A 27,684-nucleotide genomic window follows, 5' to 3' on the forward strand; every position below is an offset into this window, starting at 1 on the left:
TTCAGTTATTTCCTACAGTGTCCTTTTTTAAACAAATGATAACAAAAATACACACTATTAGAGATTCACTTATTTTTTTGCAAATAAGATATACTTATATGTGCAAAAAATTAACTTCATTAAAAAAAACACTCTTTTTGCATAAAAAGATGCACTTTGTCTAAACACTAGAAAAAAACTTTGTTTGAAAAAAATTCACTTGTACAGAAAGGGTATTTTTTTGGCCAATAAGAAGATACACTTAAATGCACAAAAATGCACTTCTTGCATAAAAAGATACTCTTTGTCTACAAAAGATACACTATAAAAATACAGAAAAAACACACTTTAGCGCACTTACTCATGAAAAAAATGCAGAATAAATACACTTATCGTTAAAAATGCTGAAAAAAAACACGTTTTGAAGCGTATTATGGTAAAAAGCATATTTTATTTTGGGAAGGGTACATCTGCACCAGCACAAGCAGAGGGAATGGTTAGCATGAAAAGAAAATTAACACTCCATCCTACTTGTGTTATCTTTTATTTATCAGTTTGCAAAGAGGCGATGAAGACAATTGTCAAAAATACTTGGCTATCAATTGCCACTTAACCATATGCTAATATATCAAGTAACATTTGTACAAGTCTGTGTCTGCTTCTGCCTATCCTTATAGTTATGGGATGTTGTTAAAATTAATCCTTTTATTTTTATGAGCTTTTCTCTCTGAATATGGGGCTTAATGCATGTGTATAAAATGTCATCCCAGATAAGCCTGTGCGAACTGATGAAGTGTTCAGGGATGGCACTTTTCATTTAATTTTGATTTTTGTTGAGAAGAGATGTCCTTTATATTAAAATTACAGACTGCACAGGCTAATATGGGATGCCACTATACGCACATGCATTAAGCCCCATTTTCCTAGAGTGCGGCTCATACTTAATAGGCTTTGATAAAACAGGAAATCACATAATAAATGAGTAATAAAAACTGATTTGTTTCTTTTTGCAAGAAAAGGCAGAGCTAAACAAATATTTTAAACTGTTTCACAAACATATTAAAGACACTTTGAATAACAAAAGTCTGATATATCTGGTTTTTACAACCCAATAATAAAATACGAAAAACGTATACATAATTGTACAAAAACTATCAGCACTTTGAAACAATAAATTTCCTTTCAATTTCAACAGTCTGGACAGTGTGATGTTCATGCAATTTCATGACAAATACGTTGACTATTCAAAATGTGCTTGAATTCAAAAAAGGAACAATAAAGATTTACAAATGACCCGTATCAACAGAACATGCTGATAAGACAATCATTTTATTCAAATCTATTGTAACATTAAGAACATTAACAAGAGCACCGCCTTGCGGGTGCAGACCGCTCATCTATTTTTCTTTTTAAAGGGACCTATCTCAATTTCAACCACAAAGGAGGGAGGGGTAATGTGGAGAGGGTGCATAGTGTGGGGGTGTGCTCATTTATTACATTTTCTTCCAAAAATGCAAAAAAAAACATGTTTAAAAAAAAAAATTGGGGGGGGGGGGTTGGGCGGGGTATAGTGTGAGGGTGTGGTGGTCATTTATTAGATGATCTTTAAAAAAAAAAAAAAAAAATGGGGGGGGGGGGCTTCGAAGGGGCGTGGGGGATGGTTTGGGTGGGGTCTATTGTGGTATGTCAGGTAAGAGTTGTTTTGTCAAAGTATCAATCAAATCTAATCATGAATAAAGAAGTTATGGCAATTTTAGCAAAATTTAATAATTTGACCTTGAGAGTCAAGGTCATTCAAAGGTCAAGGTAAAATTCAACTTGCCAGGTACAGTACCCTCATGATAGCATGAAAGTATTTAAAGTTTGAAAGCAACAGCCTTGATACTTTAGAAGTAAAGTGGATCTAAACAGAAAATTTAACCATATATTCAAAGTTACTAAGTCAAAAAAGGGCCATAATTCCGTAAAAATGACAACCAGAGTTATGCAACTTGTCCTTTACTGTCCCTTATGATAGTTTGCGAGTGTTCCAAGTATGAAAGCAATAGCTTTGATACTTTAGGAATAAAGTGGACCTAAACACAAAACTTAACCAAATATTCAATTTTCTAAGTATAAAAAGGGCACATAATTATGTCAAAATGCCAGTTCAGAGTTACATAACTTTGCCTTAACAGTCCCCTTATGATAGTTAGTAAGTGTTGCAAGTATGAAAGCAATAGCTTTGATACGTAAGGAATAAAATGGACCTAAACACAAAACTTAACCAAAATTTTCAATTTTCTAAGTATAAAAAGGGCACATAATTCTGTCAAAATGCACGCCAGAGTTATCTTACTTTGCCTGCCCAGTCCCCTCATGATTGTAAGTAACTGTACCAAGTTTGATAAATAGCAGTGATGCTTTATGAGAAAAGTGGACCCAAACGCAAAACTTAACCGGATGCCGAGGCAGACGCAGACAACAAGGTGATGACAATAGCTCTTTTTTTTTTTCAAAAAATAGATGAGCTTAAAACTATAATAGCCATAAAATGTTAATATTTGAGTCACACACTTGGAAAACAGGCCTTAATGCATGTGCTTAAAGTGTTGTCCCAGATTTTCCCATGGATTCCCTCAGGTATAAAGGAGTACGCTTTCCCCCTAAACTGGATTATTTGCTAATAAGAGGCTTTGTTTAAACAAAACATAGAATAAAAGCAGAAAGTGTCATCCCTGATTAGCCTGTGTGGACGACAAAGGCTAATCTGGGACACAATTAAAGCATAAGCATTTAGACCTGTTTTCCTAGAGTGGGGATCACTTTCCACAGTACATGCCTGATAAGAAGACAATCAAAATTTTAATAGCAAAAAAAAATAAGGTTTGCGATTTCATTCATTGATCTTCTGCACGCTCCAGTCAAATGCGTTCTGAAACATCTGCAACCATGGCGATGCGTCCAGCGATCCCTTCATACCCTCTGGTATCCACGGCAACTGCCACATCTGGAAGCTTCGCTCCGGATGTGGCATAATGGCTAGGTGTCGGCCGTCCGGGGAACAAAGGGCAGCAACCCCTTCCACCGAGCCATTTGGGTTGAAGGGATACACCATGGTTGCCTTCCCTGCGTCATCCACGTAGCTCAGGGGAATGAGGTTGTTGGACTTGACGCTGTGGTACACTGTGTGGGATTTGAACACCATTTTCCCTGTATCGTGAATTGAGAATAGTGATGAGTGTCAGTTTCCGATTTAAACACCATTTTCCCTTTAATGCTAATTGAGAATATTGAAGTGTGCTTGAAAAAACTTAATGTTACAGCATGTCACAGTACTGACATCCAGACACTGCATGTATGAGTATTGAGTATGAATAATAATAATCTTGTTGAAGAAACCGTAAGTTTAAAAGGGGGCATAACTTTAGTAACATTTAACATAGGACAATACAATCTGCAAATGCACAACATCACATTATGAAGAAATATGCGACTGTTAATAAAATTGTTGTTCACTTAAAAGATTAGGGGAACTTTGTCAAATAAGTTGGTTTTCTACAACGAAAAAGACGGATTGATGGTGATTTCAGGATACATCCTCCCTTACTTTTGAAAGTTGTGGATTTGATAATATTTGAATTATACAAAAAAATTGATTTATTAACTCAATCCTAGATTAACAAATAGAAATTGGTTAATTAAGTTGATTTGATTCTCCTAAACAAAAATCCAGTTTTGGCGTAAAATGTTGTCCCTGATAAGCCTGTGGGGACTGCACACTTTATGCACATGCATTAAGTTTTGCTATAACAGAACTTTTAAAACATTTATAAGCCCTATTTACCTTCTCCATGCGCACTCCACATTCCAAACATGGAGCCCTCCATGCCTCTAAACATGATGGCAGGACTTCTGTTCACACGGACTGTGACATAGCGACATTCAAACCTCTCTGAGTCATTGTGGTCCAGAAACACGCCTTGACATGGTTGTGTGTCATCTGAACGATCAACTTGTAACATACAGTAAAGACAGTGAAAATTAAGGGCAGACTTCAAGTAAGTTTTACAAGTACCTCATCTGAAAACCAAATAGAGCATCACTGTGTGAAAACGGGACTTAATGAATCTGCTTAAAGTGGTGCCCTGGATCAGCCTGCACACTAGGGACAACACTTTCTGCTTTTAAGGTATATTTCATAAAAGAAGTCTCTAATTAGAAACAATCCGATTTGGGTGAAAAGTGTCATCCCTGATTAGCCTGTGCAGACTGCAGCTTATCTGGGATACACTACCCATGTGCATTAAACCACGTTTTCCCAGAGCTGTTTATTTAAAATTTTCTTTAATGTGTTTCTTCTTTTTTTGCAAACCTTCTATAGATCTTATAGCTTCCCAAGTTATTTTTACCAAGTGAAAGTTTACTACTGGGTGCAACTGATACAAACTTAATAACTGGTGTTCACACTGAATCACAAACGTAATGGAAATGTTTCAGTTTGATGTAAGAAAACTGCTAAGACAATGTCGAGCCAAAAAATGTAGTGGAAATCTTATGTCCTTGTTGTTATTCAAACTTTGTCCGAGGTGTATCAGACAGACTTAAAATGGCTTTGCACAATCTTCATAGTTTTTCAGAAACTGTAAATTAATGACAACAAACTGAAAATTTTAAACAGAATATAAGTTCATTGTAGATCTAAATGATGTAACACAAGATTTATTTTTTCATTTATAATAGCCTTTTCATCTCAGTAAAAAAATTATGAATATAAGCCATGTACAATAATAGAAAAATACTAAATTCTGTGGCTGCGCAGTTGTGTTCATAAGACAAAGTCACACTGTTTGTCTTTGTCCAACAAACAAGTTTAGTGAAGGTATGAGTGCAAAAAAAAATTGATGATGTTTATTTAATACAACAACATTTGAAATGTGGCACAAATATCTGTTGTTGTTGTTGTTTTGCAATGTATTCAACTTTCTTTGTTCATACTTAATAGTATGAGAAAATGTGATGTTGAAATGAAAATCATACATACAAACTTTAAAAGAAAACAGATTTTCAATATTAGCCTTGCTCTGGGAAAAACAGGCTAAATTCATGTGTGTAAAGTATTTCAAAGATTAGCCTCTGCCTTTGCACAGGCTAATCAGGGACACCACTTTTGGCTTTTATTGAATTTTTTGTTTAAAGAAACTCACTTCTAAACTAAAAAAACCAGTCCAGACGGAAAGTATCTTCCCTTATAAGCCTGTGCAGACTGCACAAGCTAATCTGGGACAAAACTGTATGCACATCCATTAAAACCTATTTTCTCATATTGCGATCCATATAATACCTTCGTCGCCAACATCTGGGGCCACCCATCCCAACAGACTCATCAGCTGACACCCGTTGCACACACCGAAACTGAACGTGTCTTCCCGCCTCTGAAACACCAGCAGCTGCTCTCGCACAGAGGCATTGAACAGGGCCGTTGCAGACCAGCCTAGAATGTAACCAATGACCTTGAGTCACAGTATGGAAAAACTGAGATAACTGTGAGTGCTCCTAAAGCTGTTCAAACATTGAGCTTAGCCTTGTTCTTGGTAAACTAGGTTTCATGCATATGTGTAAAGAGTCAGCCCATATTAGCCTGTGCAGCCTGCACAGGCTTATATGGGAGAACACTATCCGCCTAAACTGGATTTTGTTAATAAGAGACTTCCTGCAAAAAAAATCCAAACAACAGATGTGTTTGTCAGAAACACAATGCCCCCTTTTACGCCGCTTTGAAGCCATATATTTGACCTTTGACCTTGAATAATGACCTTGACCTTTCACCACTCAAAATGTGCAGCTCCATGAGATACACATGCATGCCAAATATCAAGTTGCTATCTTCAACATTGCAAAAGTTACTGCAAAACTTTAAACAAGGTTAAAGTTTTGGGACAGAATGACAGACAGACAGGCTAAAAACAATATACCCCCGATCATTCAATCTGGGGGCATAAAAAGCTTTACGCCCATGCATTAAGCCCTGTTTTCCCAAAACAAGATTCACCTGAATAATTTACCATCATTTCTCTTGGGATTAATAAACATAAATTGGCAAATTGATGATATTTGTGGCCAAAAAATGTTTAACAGGCAATTTAATCCTAGAGCTCATAAAAACATAATTTTTATCAAAAGGTGTAATTCCAATCCCAGGCAGCTTGTTAATCACGCCTTAATGCTTTTAAAATATGAGCCATGCTCTGAAAAAATGGTCTTCTATGCATGTGCAAGAAGTGTCCGAGATAAGTCTGAGCAGCCTGCGCAGGCTAATAAGGGACAACACTTTCTGTTTGTATAGTACTTTTTGTTTAAAGAAAGTCCTGTCTTAGTGAAAATCCAGTTTGGGTGGAAAGAGCTCCTGATTAGCCTGTGCAAACTTCACTGGCTAATCTATGATGACACTATGCACATTCATTAAACCCCATTTCCCCAGAGGGGGGGCTCATATAATATTGTATATCTGAATCTTTATTTATGTAGTAAATACATATTAAAACCTTGAAAATTGGTAAATGGGCCCATTTAATGAAAAATAGGGTGCACTTTCTGGTATTTAAATATCACTTACAAGTTTCCAAATTCAAACAAATGCTTCAGGTTAATAAGGTTACAAGTTAATAGCAACATGGTTTAGTTTTAAAACTGTCAAGAAATGTTTCTGAATTCATTTGATCACAGGACTTATAAGACATTTTACAAATAGTTTGCTTAATCTCTTTAAATCGTTCTTATTCTTCTTATTATTTTCCTTCATGTTTATTGAGATGTGTTAATGGACTGCATTACAAGTCTTACAACAACATAAAATCGTGTGAACAAATAAACATGAAAACATGAGCAAAACAAACAGTTGCTAATTTTCTTTACGCAGTTTGACTTAGCCACAGGCAATTTTGCTTTGTCATATTAAGGAAATAAAATGAATAAATAGATGTTTTTATGTACTTGCTATTTTCATATTGTGGAACAATTTAGAAACAAGATGATTTGTTTACACCACAAGGCAACTCATAAAAGTAACTCCAATGAAAAAGGACGCCATGGTGTAGTGGACATGATGTCTGCCTAGCTTCCAGGAGGTCATTATCTGATCCCCACTGTGAGAGTGTTCTGTCAATCTTCCCCAAATACACCAAGTACTGGTTCTACTCAGGAAATAGACTCAAGAGCATTTCAATAAGCCTTCAGCTTTCCATGCAATTGAGCTAAAAATATTTATGAAACAAGGGCTGTTTGTAAAACATGCATGCCCCCCATATGGGCTCTCCGTTGCAGTGACAGCCATTGTGTGAATATGTTTTTTTGTCACTGTGACCTTGACCTTTGACCTAGTGACCTGAAAATCAATAGGGGTCATCTCACAGTCATGATCAATGTACCTATGAAGTTTCATGATCCTAGCCATAAGCGTTCTTGAGTTATCATCTGGAAACCATTTTACTATTTCGGGTCACGGTGACCTTGACCTTTGACCTACTGACCTAAAAATCAATAGGGGTCATCTGCGAGTCATGATCAATCTACCTATCAAGTTTCATGATCCTAGGAATAAGCGTTCTTGAGTTATCATCCGGAAACCATTTTACTATTTCGAGTCACCGTGACCTTGACCTTTGACCTAGTGACCTGAAAATCAATAGGGGTCATCTGCGAGTCATGATCAATGTACATATCAGGGTTCGACATTAACTTTTTTTACAGCCAGACCATCGGACCAGCTCCTCTTAAAATGTACTAGCCCCAATCTGATGTCTACTAGACCATAAATGGCATAGCAAATAAACACAATTGTGTTGTGTAAATGTTTAATCAGGTTTTATCAGTAAATAATTAGTGAACACAAGAAAGTTATTTTGATGCACAGAGTAAAAAATAAAATAAAACTATTTAATAACATAAATTGTTTGTTATAATTTCACTGTTTATCACCAGTTAAACAAATGATGTCTGTACAGCAGGTGACATTTATTCAACGTCATCAAATTCTGGCCACCTTGACCGCTGTGCTCCATGCTACCACAGCTCCAAGACCCCTTTTCCATCATAATCTGTGTCAGTTTTACCATCGGATTCTTCTTTATTAACTCATTTGTCGGACGAAAATCCAATCTTGAACAAAGCCATTCTTTAAATAACACTTCTCGTCTGCTACGCCAAAATGTTTACATTGATGATACAGATTTTCGATAGAAGTCGTAAAAACATGATGTAAAGTTCTAAGACACTGCAGAAATTCGTTAATATTCATGACAACTTGACCAATGGAAACAAGCAATTTCTGCAGGAAGCTCTCCTTCGCGTCTAAAAATAGCAATGAATCACGTGAATGCTCCGCGTTTATTTATATACGCTAGTTTTGTTCTGATGTAAATAACGGATACGAGAGTTATTTTACACATTAAGAGAAAAAGGTTTTCGGTTAGTTATAGTTATTTGAATCAGTATAGATTTTTTTTATGTACGACCAGTCGGACAAGCTAGCCCACAGTTTTACTAGCCCGACCACCGATCTTACTAGACAATGTCTGTCGGACGTGCCTTAGTGTCGAACCCTGCATATGAAGTTTCATGATCCTAGGCATAAGCGTTCTTGAGTTATCATCCGAAAACCATTTTACTATTTCGGGTCACCGTGACCTTGACCTTTGACCTAGTGATCTGAAAATCAATAGGGGTCATCTGAGAGTCATGATCAATCTACCTATCAAGTTTCATGATCCTAGGCCTAAGCGTTCTTGAGTTATCATCCGGAAACCATTTTACTATTTGGGGTCACTGTGACCTTGACCTTTGACCTAGTGATCTGAAAATCAATAGGGGTCAACTGCAAGTCATGATCAATCTACCTATCAAGTTTCATGATCCTAGGCCTAAGCGTTCTTGAGTTATCATCCGGAAACCATTTACTATTTCGGGTCACCGTGACCTTGACCTTTGACCTAGTCACCTCAAAATCAATAGGGGTCATCTGCGAGTCATGATCAATGAACCTATGAAGTTTCATGATCCTAGCTCCAAGCGTTCTTGAGTTATCATCCGGAAACACCTGGTGGACCGACAGACCGACATACCGACAGACCGACCGACATGTGCAAAGCAATTTACCCCCTCTTCTTCGAAAGGGGGCATAATTAAAAGTTAAACCTTTTGCAGAGCCAAGAACATCTGCATAGCTAAAGCCCCCAACAAACGCCAGCCCGTGGAACTGGTCAAGAGTAATTGCCCCTGACACCAGGTCCTGCATGTTCACATCCCACACCTCACAGCCAGACATCATGAATGCTGCGGCCATTTCACGGTCACTGTTACTGCCCTCCTCACGCAGGATTGCTACCCTGGGACACTGCTTGCCTGCAAAACCTAGGGGAGATCAACTATGGCTGCTAGATGAGGCGTTGCTGTATTGCAACCAATTTTACATAAAACTGCTGCAAGGGTATAATGAGACAATACAGTAAACTGAGGTTTGCTTCAATCAATTTATATTGCTTCCAGTACAAAAATTAATATGTTGTTAGTAGCGGTACCTCAATACATTCATGCATAAATGGCATTACCAGGTTGATATAAGATATAAACTAATATAAGGTCAAGCAATGTGTGCATGTGGAAATGATGTGCTTAACATTTAGGTCAAAAGTCAAGCAAAAAATACCTGCAGGATTGATGTGAACAATATCTGAGTCAAAGGTCAAGTGATAAATACCTGTGGAAATGATGTATTCATTATCTGGGTGAAAGGTCAATAATTTTTCACATGTGGCAATGATCTGCACAATATCTAGGTAAAAGGTCGATTGGTGTTTACCTATATGAATAATTTTCAACATGTAAAACTTAAAGATGAAGCTAAATATATCTGCAGGAATAATTTGCACAATATCAGGATCAACAAGAGATGTGTGCGCCGCTTTGAATAAAATTTCAATATATCATTTGGCAGGTTTAGAAATTATCTCCTTTTAAAGCTTATTTCTTCCCTTGGATTGTATTTTTTTACTTTTGACCTTGAAGGATGACCTTGACCTTTCACCACTCAAAATGTGCACCTTCATGAGATACACATACATGCCAAATATCAAGTTGCTATCTTCAATATTGCAAAAGTTATGGCCAATGTTACAGTTTTCGGACGGACACACAGACAGACAGACAGACAAACGGACTGACAGTTCAACTGCTATATGCCACCCTACCGGGGGCATAAAAATCAAGCAATATATACCTGCAGGAATGATGTGCACGATATCTGGGTCAAAGGTCAACTGATAAGGTGGCTCTGTCCTTGACCTCAGCCCATCCTGTTCCTGTCTGACAGTGTCTGGGTTAGACTGTCGCATCTCAAGCTGGAAGCTCGTCTGTTCCCAGATGTCCCTCAGAACAACCATTTTCTCCTCCAGAACAATGTTGCCCAACAATTTAACGCTTACCTGAAACACATACCATATGGTGGTTTATAAAAAAGGAAGGCTTACATGGTTATATGACCCAATTTGTATTTGTTGGCTAAAGACAATCACAATAAGCCACTGCATTTTTGTATACAAGTTTTGATGGTTTCATTAAAATGTGGGGAATTTGAATATAGATTATTGCTGATGAAAAGCCATGATGAAAATCTTCATGAAACTTGTACCAAATATTTGTCCCAATGCTATCTCGGCTCAAATTTGGGTAACATGAGTATAACAAGAGCACCACATAGAAGGTGCCAATGCTCGGCTGTGTGTGCAGTTTTGAATAAATGAAAGCTTGTCAGAAGTGACCTTGACCTTTGACCTAGTGGCCCAAAAATGGGTGTGGCATGTAGAACTCATCAAGGTGCATCTACATATGAAGTTTCAAAGTAGTATGCAGAAGCACTTTGATTTTAAGCCTATGTTAAGGTTTTAGCACGACCTGGACGGCAGACGCCAGACGGCAGACAATGAGCTGGCTATGACAATACCTTGGTTGTCTCCGAAAACAGAGGAGCTTAAAACTAGGTGAAGAGTGTAAATTAAAGAATAACCTTGAGAACAATCTATAAACCACATCTCTTGCAAATTTTCATGAAACTTTAAAGCCATAAAAGCAGAAAGTGTCGTCCCTGATAAGCCTTTGCGAACTGCACAGGCTAATTTGCAATGACACTTTACTCACATGCACTATGCCAAGTTTTTCCTAAACAAGGCTCAAATAAAATCACCACAAACCACAGAATCCGGTCCATCTTTTATACTGTGACCAATGTGAGAACATGGCACATTGACTGCTGCGTATCTCTCCATAACATGCGGTACATCTGCGTCCTTCACCTCCAATATCAAACCCAACTCCTCGTGGAACAGTCTCGCCAATGGAGAGGCACCATCTGAATTGAATACAGACATACAGGCAGGTGATATGAAATTGAACCAAACTGGCAACCCTTTGAACCTCATTCTGGGCAAATAGGCTTTAATGGCATGTGCGTAATGTGTTTTACCAGATCAGCCTTGCAGTCCGTTTTATCTGCATATACAGTCGAAACTGACCTAAGGGCCACATGAATTTACCGGTCACCTGCAGACAACGGTCAGTCTGGAATCCCCCCGACGAAAAACACTCTAAATTACACTTGAATTTAACCGCCACCTGACCATAACGACCAACGGCCACTATATTCCACTCCAAAATTCATGTTTGACCTGAAATCAACGGTCACGCGTCAGTCGTCTCGAGTCGCGAAAATGAAAAACACAGCACATTATTTGTCCGTCTATTTTGCATTTAAAGCGTCTGAAAGCGGTAATTGTCTATGATATTATAAAAGCAGCCCGCTGCGAGTAAACAAATTATAAGGTGTTGAGAAGGTATCTTTTCCGGGTATAATTGTGTGGGTATCTTCAAAAGAAAATATGTCAGAGTTTATGACTTGTTGAAAGTAATTATCGCTTAATTAAATGACCGCTATTTCTTTGAATTAAAACAGTACAATTACACCGTACAATCGGGTTATGACACCGAATCTGCTTTTTAGACTTTTACGGACGTCACGTGACGTCAACGGAACGTGACAAGCTTTATTTACTGAATGAATGAGATGCATGAGTAAACAATTATACCAGCATTGATAAAGTAATTGTTTAATTTAACAATATGAAATTAAATCAATCTAAAAGATATTATTCTCTATTATTCAATGTACACGCGTAAGTTAATGCTGTTATTATGCTTTGTTAATGCAATGAGCATTTGTTTTACACTGTATGCAAACGACTGGGTGGGGGTAACAACGTAGTAATACTACCAACTCACCAACCTTCTTAAAATTGTGATCCGAATTCAACGGTCACCTGTGGACAACGGTCACTTTGATCATTTCCCTAGACTGACCGCTGCATTCAGGTTTGACTGTACTTGATTTTCTTAAAAAGATACTAACTTAAAGCAAAAAATTCCATAAAAGCATAAAGTGTCATCCCTGACTGATCAGCCAGTGCGAACTGCAGAGGCTAATCTGGGACAACACTTTACGCACACGCATTAAGCCCTTTTCTGACACCATAGCTCCTTTAAAAAGCATACAAAAAGTAAGCGATATGAATTTTAAGAGAAAATTCGTTTGAAGTGCATACAAACAAGTACAATGTAAGTGATATGAAGTTAAAACAAAAAGGGAAACCATTTGAAAAGCAAACAAATATGAAGGCAATATAAAGTTGAAACAAACAGGGGAACCATTTGCAGAGCAAACAAATATGAAGGCAATATGAAGTTGAAACAAACAGGGGAACCATTTAAAGAGCAAAAAAAGGAAACAAACAAACAAGTAAGCCCTATGATGTTGAACCAAACAGGCAAGCAAGATAAAGTGCAAGCAAACAAGAAAGTGATATGGAATTGAACAAAACAGCCTTAATTTCTAAGGCTGAGAGAACCATTGAAAAACAACATTGACACGTTTTATTCTAGACTTAAATTCAGTTAATAATCTAAACATATATTTAAAGAAATGCGATTAAAATTTTATTCAACAATATTGCATAGTGTTACCAAACAAGGGAAAATAAGTGGTTTAATAAAACGCTCAGTTAAAAATGCAGGTAAACAATAATGTTTCACCAAACAGGTGAACAATTCTATGTGTAATAAAACATGTGAACAATACAAACTTTTACAAAGCACATGAGGAAATGTACTAATGTACTTGTTAAAGTTACAAAACAAGGGATCCTTTTGGATTTATTCCAAACTTGAAAATGATATGATTATTATTTGAAGTACCCAAAATAATTATAGGACTACTCAAATATTTACCAGATTTAGAGATGACTAGAGGAAGATCATAGATCATGAAAGGGTACTGCTAAAAAGGGCAGAGTGGAAAACTGGACTAATCTGGTGACATTTTGAAATAAATTGCTAAAATCAAGAAGTTTCTTAGCCTTACACTTGAATTTGAAGTATCTTAGCATAGCATTTTCATTTGCCATTGAATATTGGCAAAATATATTAGCCTCGCTTAGGGAAAATAGGTCTTAATGCATGTGCGTTGTGTCGTCCCAGATAAGATCTATCTGTCTAGACTAGATTTTGTTTAGAACAGACATCATTAAAACAAAAATTCCATTAAATAGTTGAGAGCATGAAGCCATTATGAGTTGGTCTCATGTTAAATAACAAAAGATATTTGCAGTAATTATTGCCTATACCATTCCATGAAGACAGAACAGCCAGTGACACAAAAAGCAGCACACTGATGTTGTTCTAAAATCTTAAATTATTGAATCAGTATAATCAGAAATCAATAAAAACTAATGTCACATACATATTAATGAATTTGCAGTAAACAGAGGGATGAAATGATGTCCATGGTGAATGCATCATGTAGCTGTCTACTCATGTTAGGGAGGGACTACAACTGAAATATTAGGACTATTAAGGTATAGATGGTTGAAATATATCACCATTATGGCTCAGTGTAATGACCTTGTTCTTTAATATCCAGACACACTCCACAATTTCCAGCAAACGCCATTTCCAGACAGGCCGTTATAAGTCCTCCATCACTAATGTCATGTCCTGATGAAATCTTCCTCTCTGCAATATAGGAGATCAAAGCGCTACATTTGTTTCTAATGTCTAATGAAATCTCTAGAACATTTCTTATGAAACTAGCTTTCTAATAAACTCTGATGCTGACAGTGGAAACAGTAAGTTTTTACCCAGCCTATAATTTTGAAGGTTTGCACATAATACATGGGAGGTTTTGAACGTTTTTCTGTGAAACAAATATGTACATTTTAATTAACACACCACAAACATCCCTAAATTATTAACACTTAACCGATACTCTATCATTCTAAGTCATTTACAACAGTCAATTATAATTAACTTCAGCCATTTATACACATTTAAAACCTATTGCTTCTAATAACTACAAGATGACACACATTCATTACACACTAAGAACTCAAAAGCAAAACTTCAAAAAGCAAACCTTCAATGAGCGTCTGAGTGACTTGGAATGCTGCAACAAGAGCCTCTGGATGATCCAGATCAGGTGCCTCAGTTCCCAGCTGCTTGAAGCACTGGGCCAGAGCAGTGCCTCCCAGTCTACAGGGACCAGACCCGATGTCAACGTGGAGAAGTTGACCTGGAAATCATAACTAAAATTTCAGGCATTATTCTTTAACCTGTTAGATACTCATTTTTTACCTGTTTATAGTCCCTAAGAGAATCGGATTAAATTTAAGACATTTCTGACTTAATTTAAGTTTTAAATGCTTCATTTCCATCTAATGATGAGCAGCAAACAGCCTAAAACCTGAATAGCCTGGGAGTTACGCACAGGCTTTTCTGGTTTTATGCTGGTTGCATATAGCCATTTTCATTTTGCCTCTGACTGTAAAAAGGTCAACAAAAATGTGAGTTGCAGGTTGAAACATAATTGTTAAGGGTTGAAGCAGATCCAAGTGCACATGTTTTGAGAAGGACCCTGAAACAGCTGCGTTGATTTTTAAAAGGATTGGCAAAATAATAAGGAATAAATGTATATATACAAAACTTTAATCTTAGTTATAACGGACAGTGTAACCTATGCCCACCTATCCCCCCAACCCCAGTGGTAGCTAAACAATAAGCCGATATTCTTCTCTGAAAGGTAAGTATAGTAATTTGCTTTAATACACTATTTAAAACTAAGAAATGTATTTTCAGATTCAAATACCATGGGAAAACAAGTTCTAACCCTATCCGATATGAGTTGCCAACATACTGGTATTAAATGATGCAAATGTACCTTTATTGTCAGGACACTTGAGGTCTGGTGTGACTGTTAGGGTGATATCAGGACAACCAACATAAGCAGATATCACCAGGGTACCTGTAACATGGTAAGGGTCATCATCATCATCATCATCATCATCATCATCATCATCATCATCATCATCACCACCACCACCACCACCACCACCATTGTCATTAGCAGCTGCAGCACTGCCATCATCTTCATAAACACTTTCAACATAATCAGCATGATTTACTATCAACACAATAAGAGGATATGATTATTAACACTGCCCTCATACATAATTCTATCACTGTCATCATGTTAACCTCTTCATATGTTTTCAACAAGTAATCTGTATCACATGAGTCGCATTCTGGGAAAATTGGGCTTAATGCATGTGCATAAAGTGTCCACACTGTCTGCTTTATTTGAATTTTTCAATAAAAGGAAGTCTCTGCTAAACAAAAATCCAGTCTAGGCTGAAAGTTCAAACTGCACAGGCTTATCTGATACGACACTTAAATTAAGCCCAATTTTCACCAAAATGCTTACGGAGCACCTAACCTGGGGCCTTCACAGTGTTGTTGTCCATCCTTGCAGCCATACTGAGGGAGTCCTTGCCTCCGTCCACTGCTATGCCCAGGGCCCCCATGACGTCACACATGGCACGGCATGCCTCCACCAGCCCAGCGCCCTCCCCGGGCAGCTTGGCAGGCCACATCCAGTTACCGCTGCACTTGATGTCCTGATATTGTATTTGAGTCTCGGTTTTGGAAAACTAAGCTTAATGCAATTATGCATGTGTGTAAAGTGTCGTCTCAGATTAGCCTGTGCAGTCCTCACAGACTAATCAGGGGCGAAACTTTCCCCCTTAACTTGATCTAAGAAAAGACTTCCTTTAAATAAAAAAATTCCATAAAAGCGGAAAAAGTCGTCCCTGATAAGCCAGTGCAGTGAGCGCAGGCTTATCTGGGTGGACACTTTACGCACATGCATCTAGCTCTATTTTTCCAGAGCATGTCTCGTATGTACATACCATAGACAAACTAGGATATTTTATAGACAAAAGCAATCACATCAAATACATTCAATTTTGAAACAACATACTATCCATTGACATGAGATTTTCCTGAGCAAATTAAGTTGTTGCCTTAAAACTGCTGTTATATAAAAGCTATCCACAATCTTATCATGACTTTTAAATGACTACTTTTCTATAGTACTTCTTCATCTGAATTTAAAGATGTTAAACATTTAATTGTGCTTGTATTACAAACACAACAAATCACCTTAACCTCCTCTTAATTACTGGACACAAAATCCTTATAAAAAGCATATGTCTATCTTACCTTGATATCAGTAACTTTTGCAAACACCAGATTGGTCAGCGCCTCCCCGACAGACATCCTGGCCCCACAGGCTGGGTCAAGGAGCCCCTTAATGGGCTGCTCTCCTATTGCCGTGGCTGACCCTACTTTCTCAGTGTATGACAGGGCAGTAACTGCTACATCGGCCAGGGGTGTGTGAAGAGGTCCCACACACTGCTGTTGGGCAACCAGTCCAGTCACACACCTGTCCACCTGGAAATAGTTTGGAATTATATTGGTTTGCTTAGATTGTTCACTGTTTTTATTTCAGTCATAACACAGAGGTGTCAACGCTTTCCAACTCAGAAGTAAAGTGAAAATGGCTACATGCAACCAGCATAAAACCAAAATAGCCTGTGACTAACTTGCAGTCTGTTCAGGTTTTATGCTGTTTGCTTATCATTAGTACATACGGGTTGACATGTAGCCCTTAAAACTTATATTACAGAAAAATGTTTTATGGGAATTCAAACTTGTATATCTAAGTGTATATCTTAGCGGAAAAGGATTTACTAACTCATACTTTTCCTGGGTAGGCTGCTTTACTAGTTCTAAGTGCACATACTTATGCCAGAAACTGACATAAGCCCTATTTGAATCAAGCGGAGAATGGCCATAAAAATAAATTAATGACCAATACCCACATAAGTGATGTAGCAAGGCAGGGAGTCAATCCCACAACCATTTAATTAATAACTTGAACTCTGCACTTCCTATGAATGTCCTCTATCAAAGTTCAATGTGTGGCTATGTTTTTTAATAGATTTAATACCAAATATGCTCTGCCAAAGAAAATTCTCTTCAGGGTTATAAATTGTAAATCATGATGAGAGAGCTATAGTTGGTCTGCACTTCCCCAGCAAGCCCCTCAATCATTCTATTTAGTTTATGTTAACCCTTTACCACTTAGATACGTTATTTGAAACATTTGTAGTCCCTTAGAAAGTTAAATTTAATTAAAGACATTTCATACTAGACTTAAGTTTTAACCCTTTGAGCGCTGGAACCAGATTTTGAAGGCCTTTGCAAACAGTTTGGATCCTGATGAGACGCCACAGAACGTGGCGTCTCATCAGGATCCAAACTGTTTGCTATTCTGATAGTATTCTTGGAAAAAACATCGAAAGACATGCTAATTTTAGAAATTCGGCAGTCGACATTTTAGCAGACGACAAATTTCCCAGCATGCAAAGGGTTTAAGGCTTCATTTTCAACCCATAGATACTGATCTGCAGTTAACAGCATAAAACCTGAACAGACTACCAGTTACTTGCAGGCTATTCTTGTTTTATGCTGTTTGCACATTGCCATTTTCACTTTGCTTCTGAGTGAGAAAGGCTTAAAACCCTTCCTTGTTTTCTAAGTTATGCAGCAAAAAAGAAACAGACTACACAAAATAACCAAACGGCAATAACACCACAAACACTTATAAGAGAGTTGTAGTTCTTGCACGCTGCACTTCCTTGCAATGCCCTCTGTAAAAAATACAAAGTTTTACTGACATACCTTCATTACTAAAGGAGTAATGCTCCACACAAGAATATTAACTTAATATAAATAACTCTTTAATGATGATGAAAGAGTCATGGTTCTTGTACTCTGTATTACCCTTTAATGCCCTCTATTAGTATATGATTTTTTTTAATCCCTTTAATGCTTTCCGAATTAAGCCCTTCACAAAATGCAGGAAACACTGACTGCCAGACAGACAGACTATGCCATTATAGCATGCCTCCCTTCAGGGCATAAAAAAGATGCGATTGTTCATCCTGTCATACCTTGTTCGTGAGGTAACGTTTGCTGGCCACAGATGGCAGTCTCAACACTCTCTGTAGTGCCTCGCGTACCGTCAGTCCTTCTGGCAGAGAGAGTGGTCTCAAAACAAGCTTGCCTCTTGTCAAGTTGAAAACCTTTATTAACAAAAAATACATGTAAGAAAAATGTGTCATCAAGATTAGAAATTTTGGAAAGTAAGCATAAATGCTTATTAATTATTTCTACTGACATTGAGAATAATTTTAGCAAAATAGTATTTCACTCAGTTTGTTATTGCCTTTCATGAAATTGTTTAAGTATTGAGCTGCATTCCAGGAAAACTGGGCTTAGAGCATGGGCACAGTGCGTCGTCTCAGATTGGCCTGTGCAGGGACATTTTCCACTTGTATGATATTTTTTGTTTACAGGAAGTCTCTCCTAAGAGAAAATCTAATTTAGGCAGAGAGTTTCCTCCCGGTGTGGAATGCACAGGCTAATCTGGAACAACACTTTATGAACATGCATCAAGCAGGGCTATAGATAACAAGCATATTTGCGTTATTACGCAATTAAAATAACCAAAAACGTAATAAAATTTAAAATATAGCACAAAAACGCAAATACAAATTTAAGAACGTAATTCCCATAAAAAACCTTGCGTCATGAATCGCAATTCTTATGTACACTGGGCGTATTTTTGAGACTGGTTATTTTCCGTACAAAAATGTACTGGATAGTTTATATGCCGTCCTATGAAGAAAAGAAGGCAGTCTTTCCAGCGGTTATCAATCTTTGGGGCAATTATTGTAATTATTCGTAGACCCATCCGATTTCTACTTTCATTTTCAAGGTATTCAACTCAAAATGACTCGAAAACGGGGTGCATCGCTTTGAACAGCCCTTCATCAATTGTGCAGCGATTTTCACAAACTCTGTCTTATTCAACGCAAAAATGAATGAATTTTGATCAGAAATTCAGTAATTGTTTGTTATGTACAGTTACCTTTTTGAATTCCATTTGTATAAGTAATACAGTAACCTTAGTAGATTTTTATTATATTATATATGTCATCCCCTAAATTGAGTTAAAAAACCGGGGATGAAAAACCAATTAAGCTCAAAAGTAGGGGGTGAAAATATTTGCTAAAACTATTGAATTTACAAAAACCCTTTTTCATTATATACCTGTTAAATGCTTTTAACAAAATACATGTTGTATTAATCGTTGAAATAAAAAATCCCGTATTACGCTACTCGCTGTTTCCAATTCCGTATTACCATACTAGCCGGACTACTTTGACCCATTTAATAACGTCACATTACACGCACCGAAAATAGAAATATTTTATATTACGAAATATATTACGTAGTACATTGTGTGACGTCATTTCTGTGACTAAACACAATAGTTTTATCTTAACTCTGTAAGGAAATGTCGGACGTGGTGTTTTTTTAACAGAAACGTATTTTGGAGTGTGTGTTTATCATGCATAAATGTATATTTCGATAGGAATACAATAAAATAGTGTGGTTTAAACTAAGTTTCGATAAAGACATGGAATAGAAGTGGAAGTGCATATCGTTTAAATGTTTTTGTTATAAACATCGGATTAAAGTTGTCAACTTAACTGTTATAAAAATTGGATAAACGATGGCAATAAGGTAAGCGTGTCGGAAACCTGTTTTCCCGGTTCGAATGTTTACCCGTTAATTTACATAAACTGTATTCATACGCGTCTTAAACTATGGCGTACCGTTTTAGTCATTGTTTTTTCAGTTTTGATAGAGTAAAAAATACATTTGTTAACTGTTTTCGTTAGTTTTTGTATATAATAAAAGGAATGTTACGCTAGTCAATTGTTCCAAGTGTTTGTATCACTCTCGTGGCTTGTGCTATTTCGCATCACACTCGAGGCTCCGCCTCTCGTGTGATACGTCATCACACAAGCCACTCGAGTGATACAAACTCTTGGAACAATTGACTAGCGTAATATTCCGTATGTATTGTTGTCAAAACAGGGGGTGATTACCCAATCTACCCCAAAGATATCTAAAGCCCTGCATCAAGCCAAATATTCCCAGAACAAGGCTCAATTTTTCAAAGTAAGAAAACCTATTTTAGACCATGAAATCAATAAATTAATAACACATCCAATTTAAATTTTTCCAAGTGTGAATTGATAACAAATAATATATTCACTTGTTCCTATATGTTCCAAATAGTGACAACTGGACAACTAATGTGAGGCAGACTACATAAATCCTTTGTGGCTCAGAAGCAAAATTAACATGGCTTCATGCAACCAGAACAGCCTGCGAGTAAATTGAAAGCTGTTCAGGTTTTCTGCTAATCAGTATCTAGGTTGGTAATGAAGCCTTTAAAACTTTATTCTATTAAGAAATGTCTTCAATTTAATTTGATTTTCAAAGGGACTAAAACATATCAAAATGTTTATCTTAGAGGTAAAGGTTTCAATCATTATGAACCAATAGGAATGCAAATGTGTCACTCACCTTTTGAGGCATTTTTCCCAGCACATGTTCGAGATCCAGATCTACCGGATAGGAACCCCTGGGCACAACTGCATCCTCAACCTCACATTGCTGATCTATGCCTGCCACATCTGCTTCAGCAACACTAGAATTGTCCCCGTCTCCATCTAAACCTTTTACATTACCTTCAGCCATCTTGCCATTACTTGAGATCACTGCACTCCTTTTTGCGTTACTGATTTTCTGACGTTTTCTTTGAGGACTCCCTTTTAAGCTCTTAGGAAAATCTTCCAAGCATATCTGTAATGCACATTAATGATTTTTCAAATCTTGTCAAAATATAACATGCATTTCAGAGATACCACATTTCTAGACAGCAAAGGTGCAATAGTCTTGTTAAAAACTATTGTTCTTCAACAGATAAACTAGAGTGTTTACTTGTCACAAACTATGTGTGTTTAAAGGTCTGGGTAACAGTGATCTATGAAAAATGTATTAATTTAATGTACAAATGATAGCCAAAACAATACTGGTGACAAAAAGAAAATATGCAAATGACTTGAAAACCAGATCTCAAATATATTATTTTCATTTAATTAAAATAATCTATCAATCTTTCAATCTTCATTTTAGTCTAAACATATGCTACCTAGACACATAATGTCCAATACCTCCATCAAAACTCAAGTTATTTAGCAGAAACTGTTTTTCTAATTAGTAGCAACAGTGGCATTTAACTTTATCTGATTGGGCCAAATTTAATTCCATGAAAAGTCTACATGTAAGCAAGCTTGTTTAAGACTTTCATTTGACAATTTTGGGCAGTCTTTTGCCCCAAATTTAACAAAAAAACAACACTTGACTTCCAAAATAAATAAAAGTACTGCTTTGTCAGACAACAGAGGAGCAACATGTTCATGGCTTCTTAGTGAGTCAGACAACAGAGGAGCAACATGTTCATGGCTTCTTAGTGAGTCAGACAACAGAGGAGCAACATGTTCATGGCTTCTTAGTGAGTCAGACAACAGAGGAGCAACATGTTCATGGCTTCTTAGTGAGTCAGACAACAGAGGAGCAACATGTTCATGGCTTCTTAGTGAGTCAGACAACAGAGGAGCAACATGTTCTTGGCTTCTTAGTGAGTCAGACAACAGAGGAGCAACATGTTCGTGGCTTCTTAGTGAGTCATGTTCTGGGAACACTAGGCTTAATGCATGTGCATTAAATGTCGTACCTGATTAGCCTGGGCAGTCTGAACAGGCTAATCCAATAAAGCACTTTCTGCTTTATGGAATAAATTGAAATAAAATTGAGATATAACAATCATAGTTCAATTGTTATGAGGAAATTAAAACAATAATGATGATTTTTTTTCAAATTGGGATTTTTTTTCCATTTGCACTTTTTTTTACCATTTCCCTTTAGTAATTGGTCCCTTTAAAGAAACATAAATATGGCTGACAAGGGACTAAAAGGGGCCCTTGACATGCCCCCAGTTTTACCCGCCCATCTCCAGTTACAGTCCCAACAAAAGACACCGGACATCTCTCCCGACGACCAATCTTGGCTAACACCCCCATGTTCTCCCGGGCTACCAGCATAGCGTTGGTCTCCTGGTACTCTGCCCCCCACAGCTCCAGGATACTGATGGTGGGGTCACCCAGCTGAAAGTCCTTCGCTCGAATCACTGCGCCTGCTGGCTCCACAATCTCCTTCAATACATTACCTGCAAGAAACAAAAAATATCATAAAAGCCTCTTTCTGTGAAAACGCAATACATAAATAGTGCAAATTGTTTTACATTTCAATAATCACATTTCACCTTAGCTCTTTACCACTCAAGATATGCACTTTTTGGCATTGAAATCCCTCAGAAAATCAAGTTGAATTTAAGACCTTTCTTACTAGATTAAAATTGTTAAGGCTTCATTTACAACCCTAAGATACTGATGAAAACAGCAAACTACATGAAAACTGAACAGACTGCAAGTTACTCCCAGGCTGTTCTGGTTCTATACTGCTTACATATAGCCACTTTAACTTAGCTTCTTAGCAGGAAAGGATAAACCAAATGCTAAAATGCGGACTATAAACCTTATTACTGCTTTTGTGGTAAACAAAAACACCGGATAATTATAATGATTGAAACACACTTTTTGAAGTCTAAAAACTAACAACAAAGAACGCTCATTCAAATTCCAAGTTTCTCATGTAAACAACCTGGCCTCGATAGCTCAAAATCAATATCAATAAAATCAATAACTGTTAGCTTACCTTCCCTTTAAAGTTTTAAGCAACCCAGCCCAGATTATTCCCAAACATACCGTTTCCCCCTGCGCCCTGGTCATGAATGCTGGCGATGGGGTTGTGGTCTGCAAGCTCCACACAGGCCCGGATGACTCTGTTAAGTTTCTGCTCCATCTCTGCATCCCCCCTCTGAACGGCCCCAAAGTCCAGCTCACACTTGTTGTCCCCCTGGACCTGCACGGAGGACGCTGCTCCCCCTCCCACACCGATACGATACACTGGACCACCCACCTTGACCACCTCCATGCCTGCATGAGAAATAAAGATATGAGCCTCATTCTGGGATAATGGGGCTAAATGCTTGTGCAGTTCGCTCAGGCTTATCAGGGAAAATACTTTCCACCTAAACTGGATTCTTGCTAAGAAGAGACTTCCTCTAAAGGAAAAATACCATAAAAGCGGAAAATGTCACTCCTTATTATCCTGTACCGACTGCACAGGCTAATCTGGGATGACACTTTATGCACATGCATTGAGCCCAGTTTTCCTAAAGTAAGGCTCATATATTTATTTACAATTTTGAGCAAATTAGAAGGGTGCTTCTCTGTGCTGATGATGCTCTCCACTTCCATATTTTGTTTGATGATTGGAGTGGATTTTTGCCTATTTATTAGACAACATCACAAAGTCAGATATATCTCACCAAAATAAATTTGTCTGACATACATTTGGGCAATGTCAGACAAAACATCTGACCATATATTTTATGTTTCCATGTAACAAATTTTCATTACTGACACATACATACAAGAAACATGGCAACGCCATCTAAGCTAGGTCTGAATGTGAGCTACCTACATACACACAATATCTCAATACCTCCATCCAAACTTAACTTAACCATGAGTTTCATTTTGCGTTTAAAACTTGGTTAAAAATGTCTGACAAGAAATCATTCTAATGACTGAAAATGACTTATTCACATACACAATGATTTAGTCTTGCATTTCTAAATAGTAAAACCGACTCTCCAAAAAAATAGTAATAATAATAATAGAGCCACATTCTGGATAAAATGGGCTTGATGCATGTGCGCAGTCTGCACAGGCTAATCAGAGAAAACACTTTCCACCTGAACTTGATTTTCGCTAAGAAGCGACTTCCTTTAACCCTTTGCATGCTGGGAAATTTGTCTTCTGCTAAAATGTCGTCTGCAGAATTTCTAAAATTAGCATTTTTTCGATTTTTTCTCAAAGAATACTATCAGAATAGCAAACAGTTTGGATCCTGATGAGACGCCACGTTCTGTGGCGTCTCATCTGGATCCAAATTGTTTGCAAAGGCCTTCAAAATTCGGTTCCAGCACTGAGAGAGTTAAATGAAAAATAGTATACAGGCAGAATGTTCTCTCTGATTAGTATGTGTGGACTGCACATGCTGATTTGGTATGACATTAAACATATGCATTAAGCCTAGTTTTCCCAAAACAAGGCTAAAATAATAATCATTATTCTGCCATACCTTTAACAGGTGTTTCCTTCTTGATATGTGACCCCATCAGCTGACCTATACCACCACTGAACATGATGGGTTTGATGTATTCTCGCCTGTCCCCAGGGGATACCTCCAGCCCAAATGACCTTGCAAATCCAGTCAAAACTGGTTCCCCAAACTTGTTTCCGTAGTCAGAGGCTCCATTGCTAGCCTCAATAGCAATATCAAGTGGTGATGCAAAATTGGGTGGATATGCAAAGCTCTCATCTTCCCATGGAAGAGTGTAACCTGCAGGAAAGGAAAGTCATTATTCATTTTAAGCCTTCGTTTGCTTTGATTGTTTTGTACACTCAAGCCTTTACAAGGTTTCATTTCCTGGGTAGAACCAGTACTTTGTCGCAGACGAAGGAGATTACACTATCTAGATGTCAAGAGATTTTTTAAGGAACTTTCCATTAAGAAAAAATTTTGCTTGCAGAGCAAGCTTTATTTCAGCTAAAACTTTATACGATGAGTTGTGGTCTCAGAAAGCAGGGCTCAGCCTTAGTGCATGTGTGTTAAGTGTTGTCCCACATTAGCTTGTGCACTTTGCACTGACTAATCAGGGACAACACTTTCTGCTTTAATAAAATCAAGTTAGGGGGAAGGTGGCGTCCCTGATTAGCCGGTGTTGACCTCACAGGCTAATCTGGGACTTCACTTTCTGCACTTGCGTTTCTTAGGAGGCTAAAAGATGCAAAAAGAGAGACTACCTGGTATATTCAGATTGCCGAAGCAGTATCCAGCGGTACCTGCCACCACCAGGGCCCCCCGTCCTGTACAGTGCACGTCCCGGATACGCCCCCCTGTACCTGTGGTAGCACCCGGAAACGGGGCAACCCCTAAACAAACACAACTGCCTTATTGAGTACCATATCACACACTGGAATGCTGGTCAGATTATAAGGTCATGATCTCTTGACAATTCTTGACACTGTGAGGTCTGTGATATTATTACCCTATTATAGAAAAATTATAACATTCCAAAATACATTCTGGGAAAAAAATGGCCACGAACTACAAATTGAAAAGGGCAGTCATATGAATATAGATAAAGATTATAGATATTGTTACTTTTGTTTAAAACGCAAATTTTATGTAATTGAAGACGAATTCCATTTTGTTTTAGTGTGCCCATTATATGATGAGATAAGACTTAAAATATTTAATGGACACCATTATATACCTTTAAATCTGTTTTATACAATGATGTCGGAAAATGACAGAAGGAGTGTAAATGCTATTGCAAAATATATGCATGAAGCGTCTAATACTCGAAAGAAGTTTTTGATTGATACTTAATAATAAAGTGTTTCATGATGTTATAAGTACTCTAATTATGAAACATATTACTTGAATTACTTACCTGTCAAAGTTATGATATGATATGTTATATACATTGGATGCTTATGTCTTTGTGTTACATGCTCTGCTTGTTAATAATATATTATTAACAAGTGATTGCCAAGAAATATGGTCCCCTACCGGTGAAACTCCACCATTTTCAGATTTATTTTTTTTTTTGTTATTTGTTGCCATAGCAACCAGAATTCTTGATGTAGGAACAAAATGAAATGACGTGCATAATGTCCATATTGTCATCTGTCCATATTTCAAGTTTCATGAAAAAATATGAAGAACTTATCCCAGGATCCAGAAAAATGTGGCAGACTGACTGACAGACTGACTGATGGGCCGAGTGCAAACCATAAGTCCCTTCCGGTTTCACCGGTAGGGGACAATTAACATATCTCTGTTGTCGCCATATTGGATGATTATTGAACAATTGTATTTTGGGCCAAAAAATACATGTGTACAATACAATTACAATAAACATATTTTATATTATGTGTTAATATGCTCTTGTAGTACAAAATCGTCATTCATTGAATGCCTGTGAAAAAATGTTTTAAATGGTAAACAAATTAAATTCTCTATCAATTAAAAAGATGCAAATTTCCCAAATATAAGATTTATTCACACAAATGTGCACGATTGTTCAAGCTAATTTTCCTAGTCAGACTTCTTTTCTGAATTCGGCAGAAAAAACTCACTGTTTTTATTTTCATATAAATCTTAAAATGTTTGTTCTTTTAATTTTAATTGATGAGATAAGAGAGTTAGCAGGTAATCCAAAAAAAGTAGAGAAATCAGGGCCAGTTTTAAACCAAACACCAACATTAACGTCCTTATGTAAACATTAACATGAAATTCATGACAAAAACTTCATCTGTACGTTTAAGGTCACTAATTTGGTTAGTTCATAGTTCTAGTGACTGTGTCTGAAAACTGAAGAGACATTTTAGTAGACACACAGAGTGATTAATGTATAATTTGTATATAATGCTAAATATAGTGGACATAAAAGAATAGACAAAAACACTTCCAAAATGTTTGAATTAAATTTCTGAATGGTTTATATAAATAATAAACATCTGGTTTTATTAACTCACTTCTTAAGGTATCCTAAATGAAAAATATTTAACTAGTGAATAGCCAATCATAAAATTATGTTAAAACACTGACAAAATAACATAATTTCCAATCATTGAACAATTTTGAAGACCTGTTGGAAAGTTGTGTGTTTCAGCAGTGAAGATGATGTGTCTCATCTCTCGCTTCATCATCATTTGGCTTGGCTCCGCTGGATTATTTGGGCGGATTATCTCCACATCAAAGCCCTGAATGCCACTAAAATGGAATGTCCATGATTCAAAGATTAAATACAGAAAAAAAGAGTCCTCGTTGTCTGTGAATAAAACGTTTCCTTCTATGTCAATCTTATTCCAATTTGGCAAAAGGCCTTCAGGCGCTCAACTGAGACCCCAAGGAACTATCGTAAACTATTCTGAGCAGGTAGTGTTCACAAGTGTTTCAATAGCTTTATATAGAAAACTGCCCCAACACCTGGCAGGCATGTTTTTGAACAAACCACTGTCATTTTTTTATCTGAGCCCAAAACTGTTTCAAAATCCGTCAAGATATCACTTGGTCAAAAAATATGACCAAATTTCGAACCTGACTCAG

The 27,684-nt window shown here is 37.1% G+C and overlaps 1 protein-coding gene across 7 annotated transcripts in view; it reads right to left on the minus strand.

The window, feature by feature from the left end:
- Window positions 1-1,619: 1,619 nt before the first annotated feature.
- The window catches only part of LOC127875983 (phosphoribosylformylglycinamidine synthase-like), a 37,419-nt gene continuing 11,354 nt past the window's right edge, over window positions 1,620-27,684 (minus strand). For 5 of the 7 annotated variants that reach the window (XM_052420773.1, XM_052420772.1, XM_052420771.1 and 2 more), the window contains exons 7-24: window positions 27,224-27,348; window positions 25,371-25,499; window positions 24,646-24,906; window positions 23,202-23,432; window positions 22,380-22,603; window positions 20,899-21,177; window positions 18,408-18,539; window positions 16,612-16,842; window positions 15,827-16,007; window positions 15,272-15,355; window positions 14,471-14,626; window positions 13,960-14,070; window positions 11,202-11,359; window positions 10,232-10,436; window positions 9,151-9,366; window positions 5,303-5,452; window positions 3,806-3,973; window positions 1,620-3,171 (exon numbers count right to left, since the gene is read on the minus strand). In XM_052420773.1, coding sequence (XP_052276733.1) covers window positions 2,855-3,171; window positions 3,806-3,973; window positions 5,303-5,452; window positions 9,151-9,366; window positions 10,232-10,436; window positions 11,202-11,359; window positions 13,960-14,070; window positions 14,471-14,626; window positions 15,272-15,355; window positions 15,827-16,007; window positions 16,612-16,842; window positions 18,408-18,539; window positions 20,899-21,177; window positions 22,380-22,603; window positions 23,202-23,432; window positions 24,646-24,906; window positions 25,371-25,499; window positions 27,224-27,348 — 3,358 coding nt within the window. In that variant the 3' untranslated portion in view covers window positions 1,620-2,854. The remainder of the gene's footprint in view (window positions 3,172-3,805; window positions 3,974-5,302; window positions 5,453-9,150; window positions 9,367-10,231; window positions 10,437-11,201; window positions 11,360-13,959; window positions 14,071-14,470; window positions 14,627-15,271; window positions 15,356-15,826; window positions 16,008-16,611; window positions 16,843-18,407; window positions 18,540-20,898; window positions 21,178-22,379; window positions 22,604-23,201; window positions 23,433-24,645; window positions 24,907-25,370; window positions 25,500-27,223; window positions 27,349-27,684) is intronic. The other 2 variants (XM_052420776.1, XM_052420775.1) reach the window with 2 other exon arrangements.

This window comes from Dreissena polymorpha, chromosome 4 (assembly GCF_020536995.1).
Source record: "Dreissena polymorpha isolate Duluth1 chromosome 4, UMN_Dpol_1.0, whole genome shotgun sequence".
In the NCBI taxonomy this organism is placed as follows: domain Eukaryota; kingdom Metazoa; phylum Mollusca; class Bivalvia; order Myida; family Dreissenidae; genus Dreissena; species Dreissena polymorpha.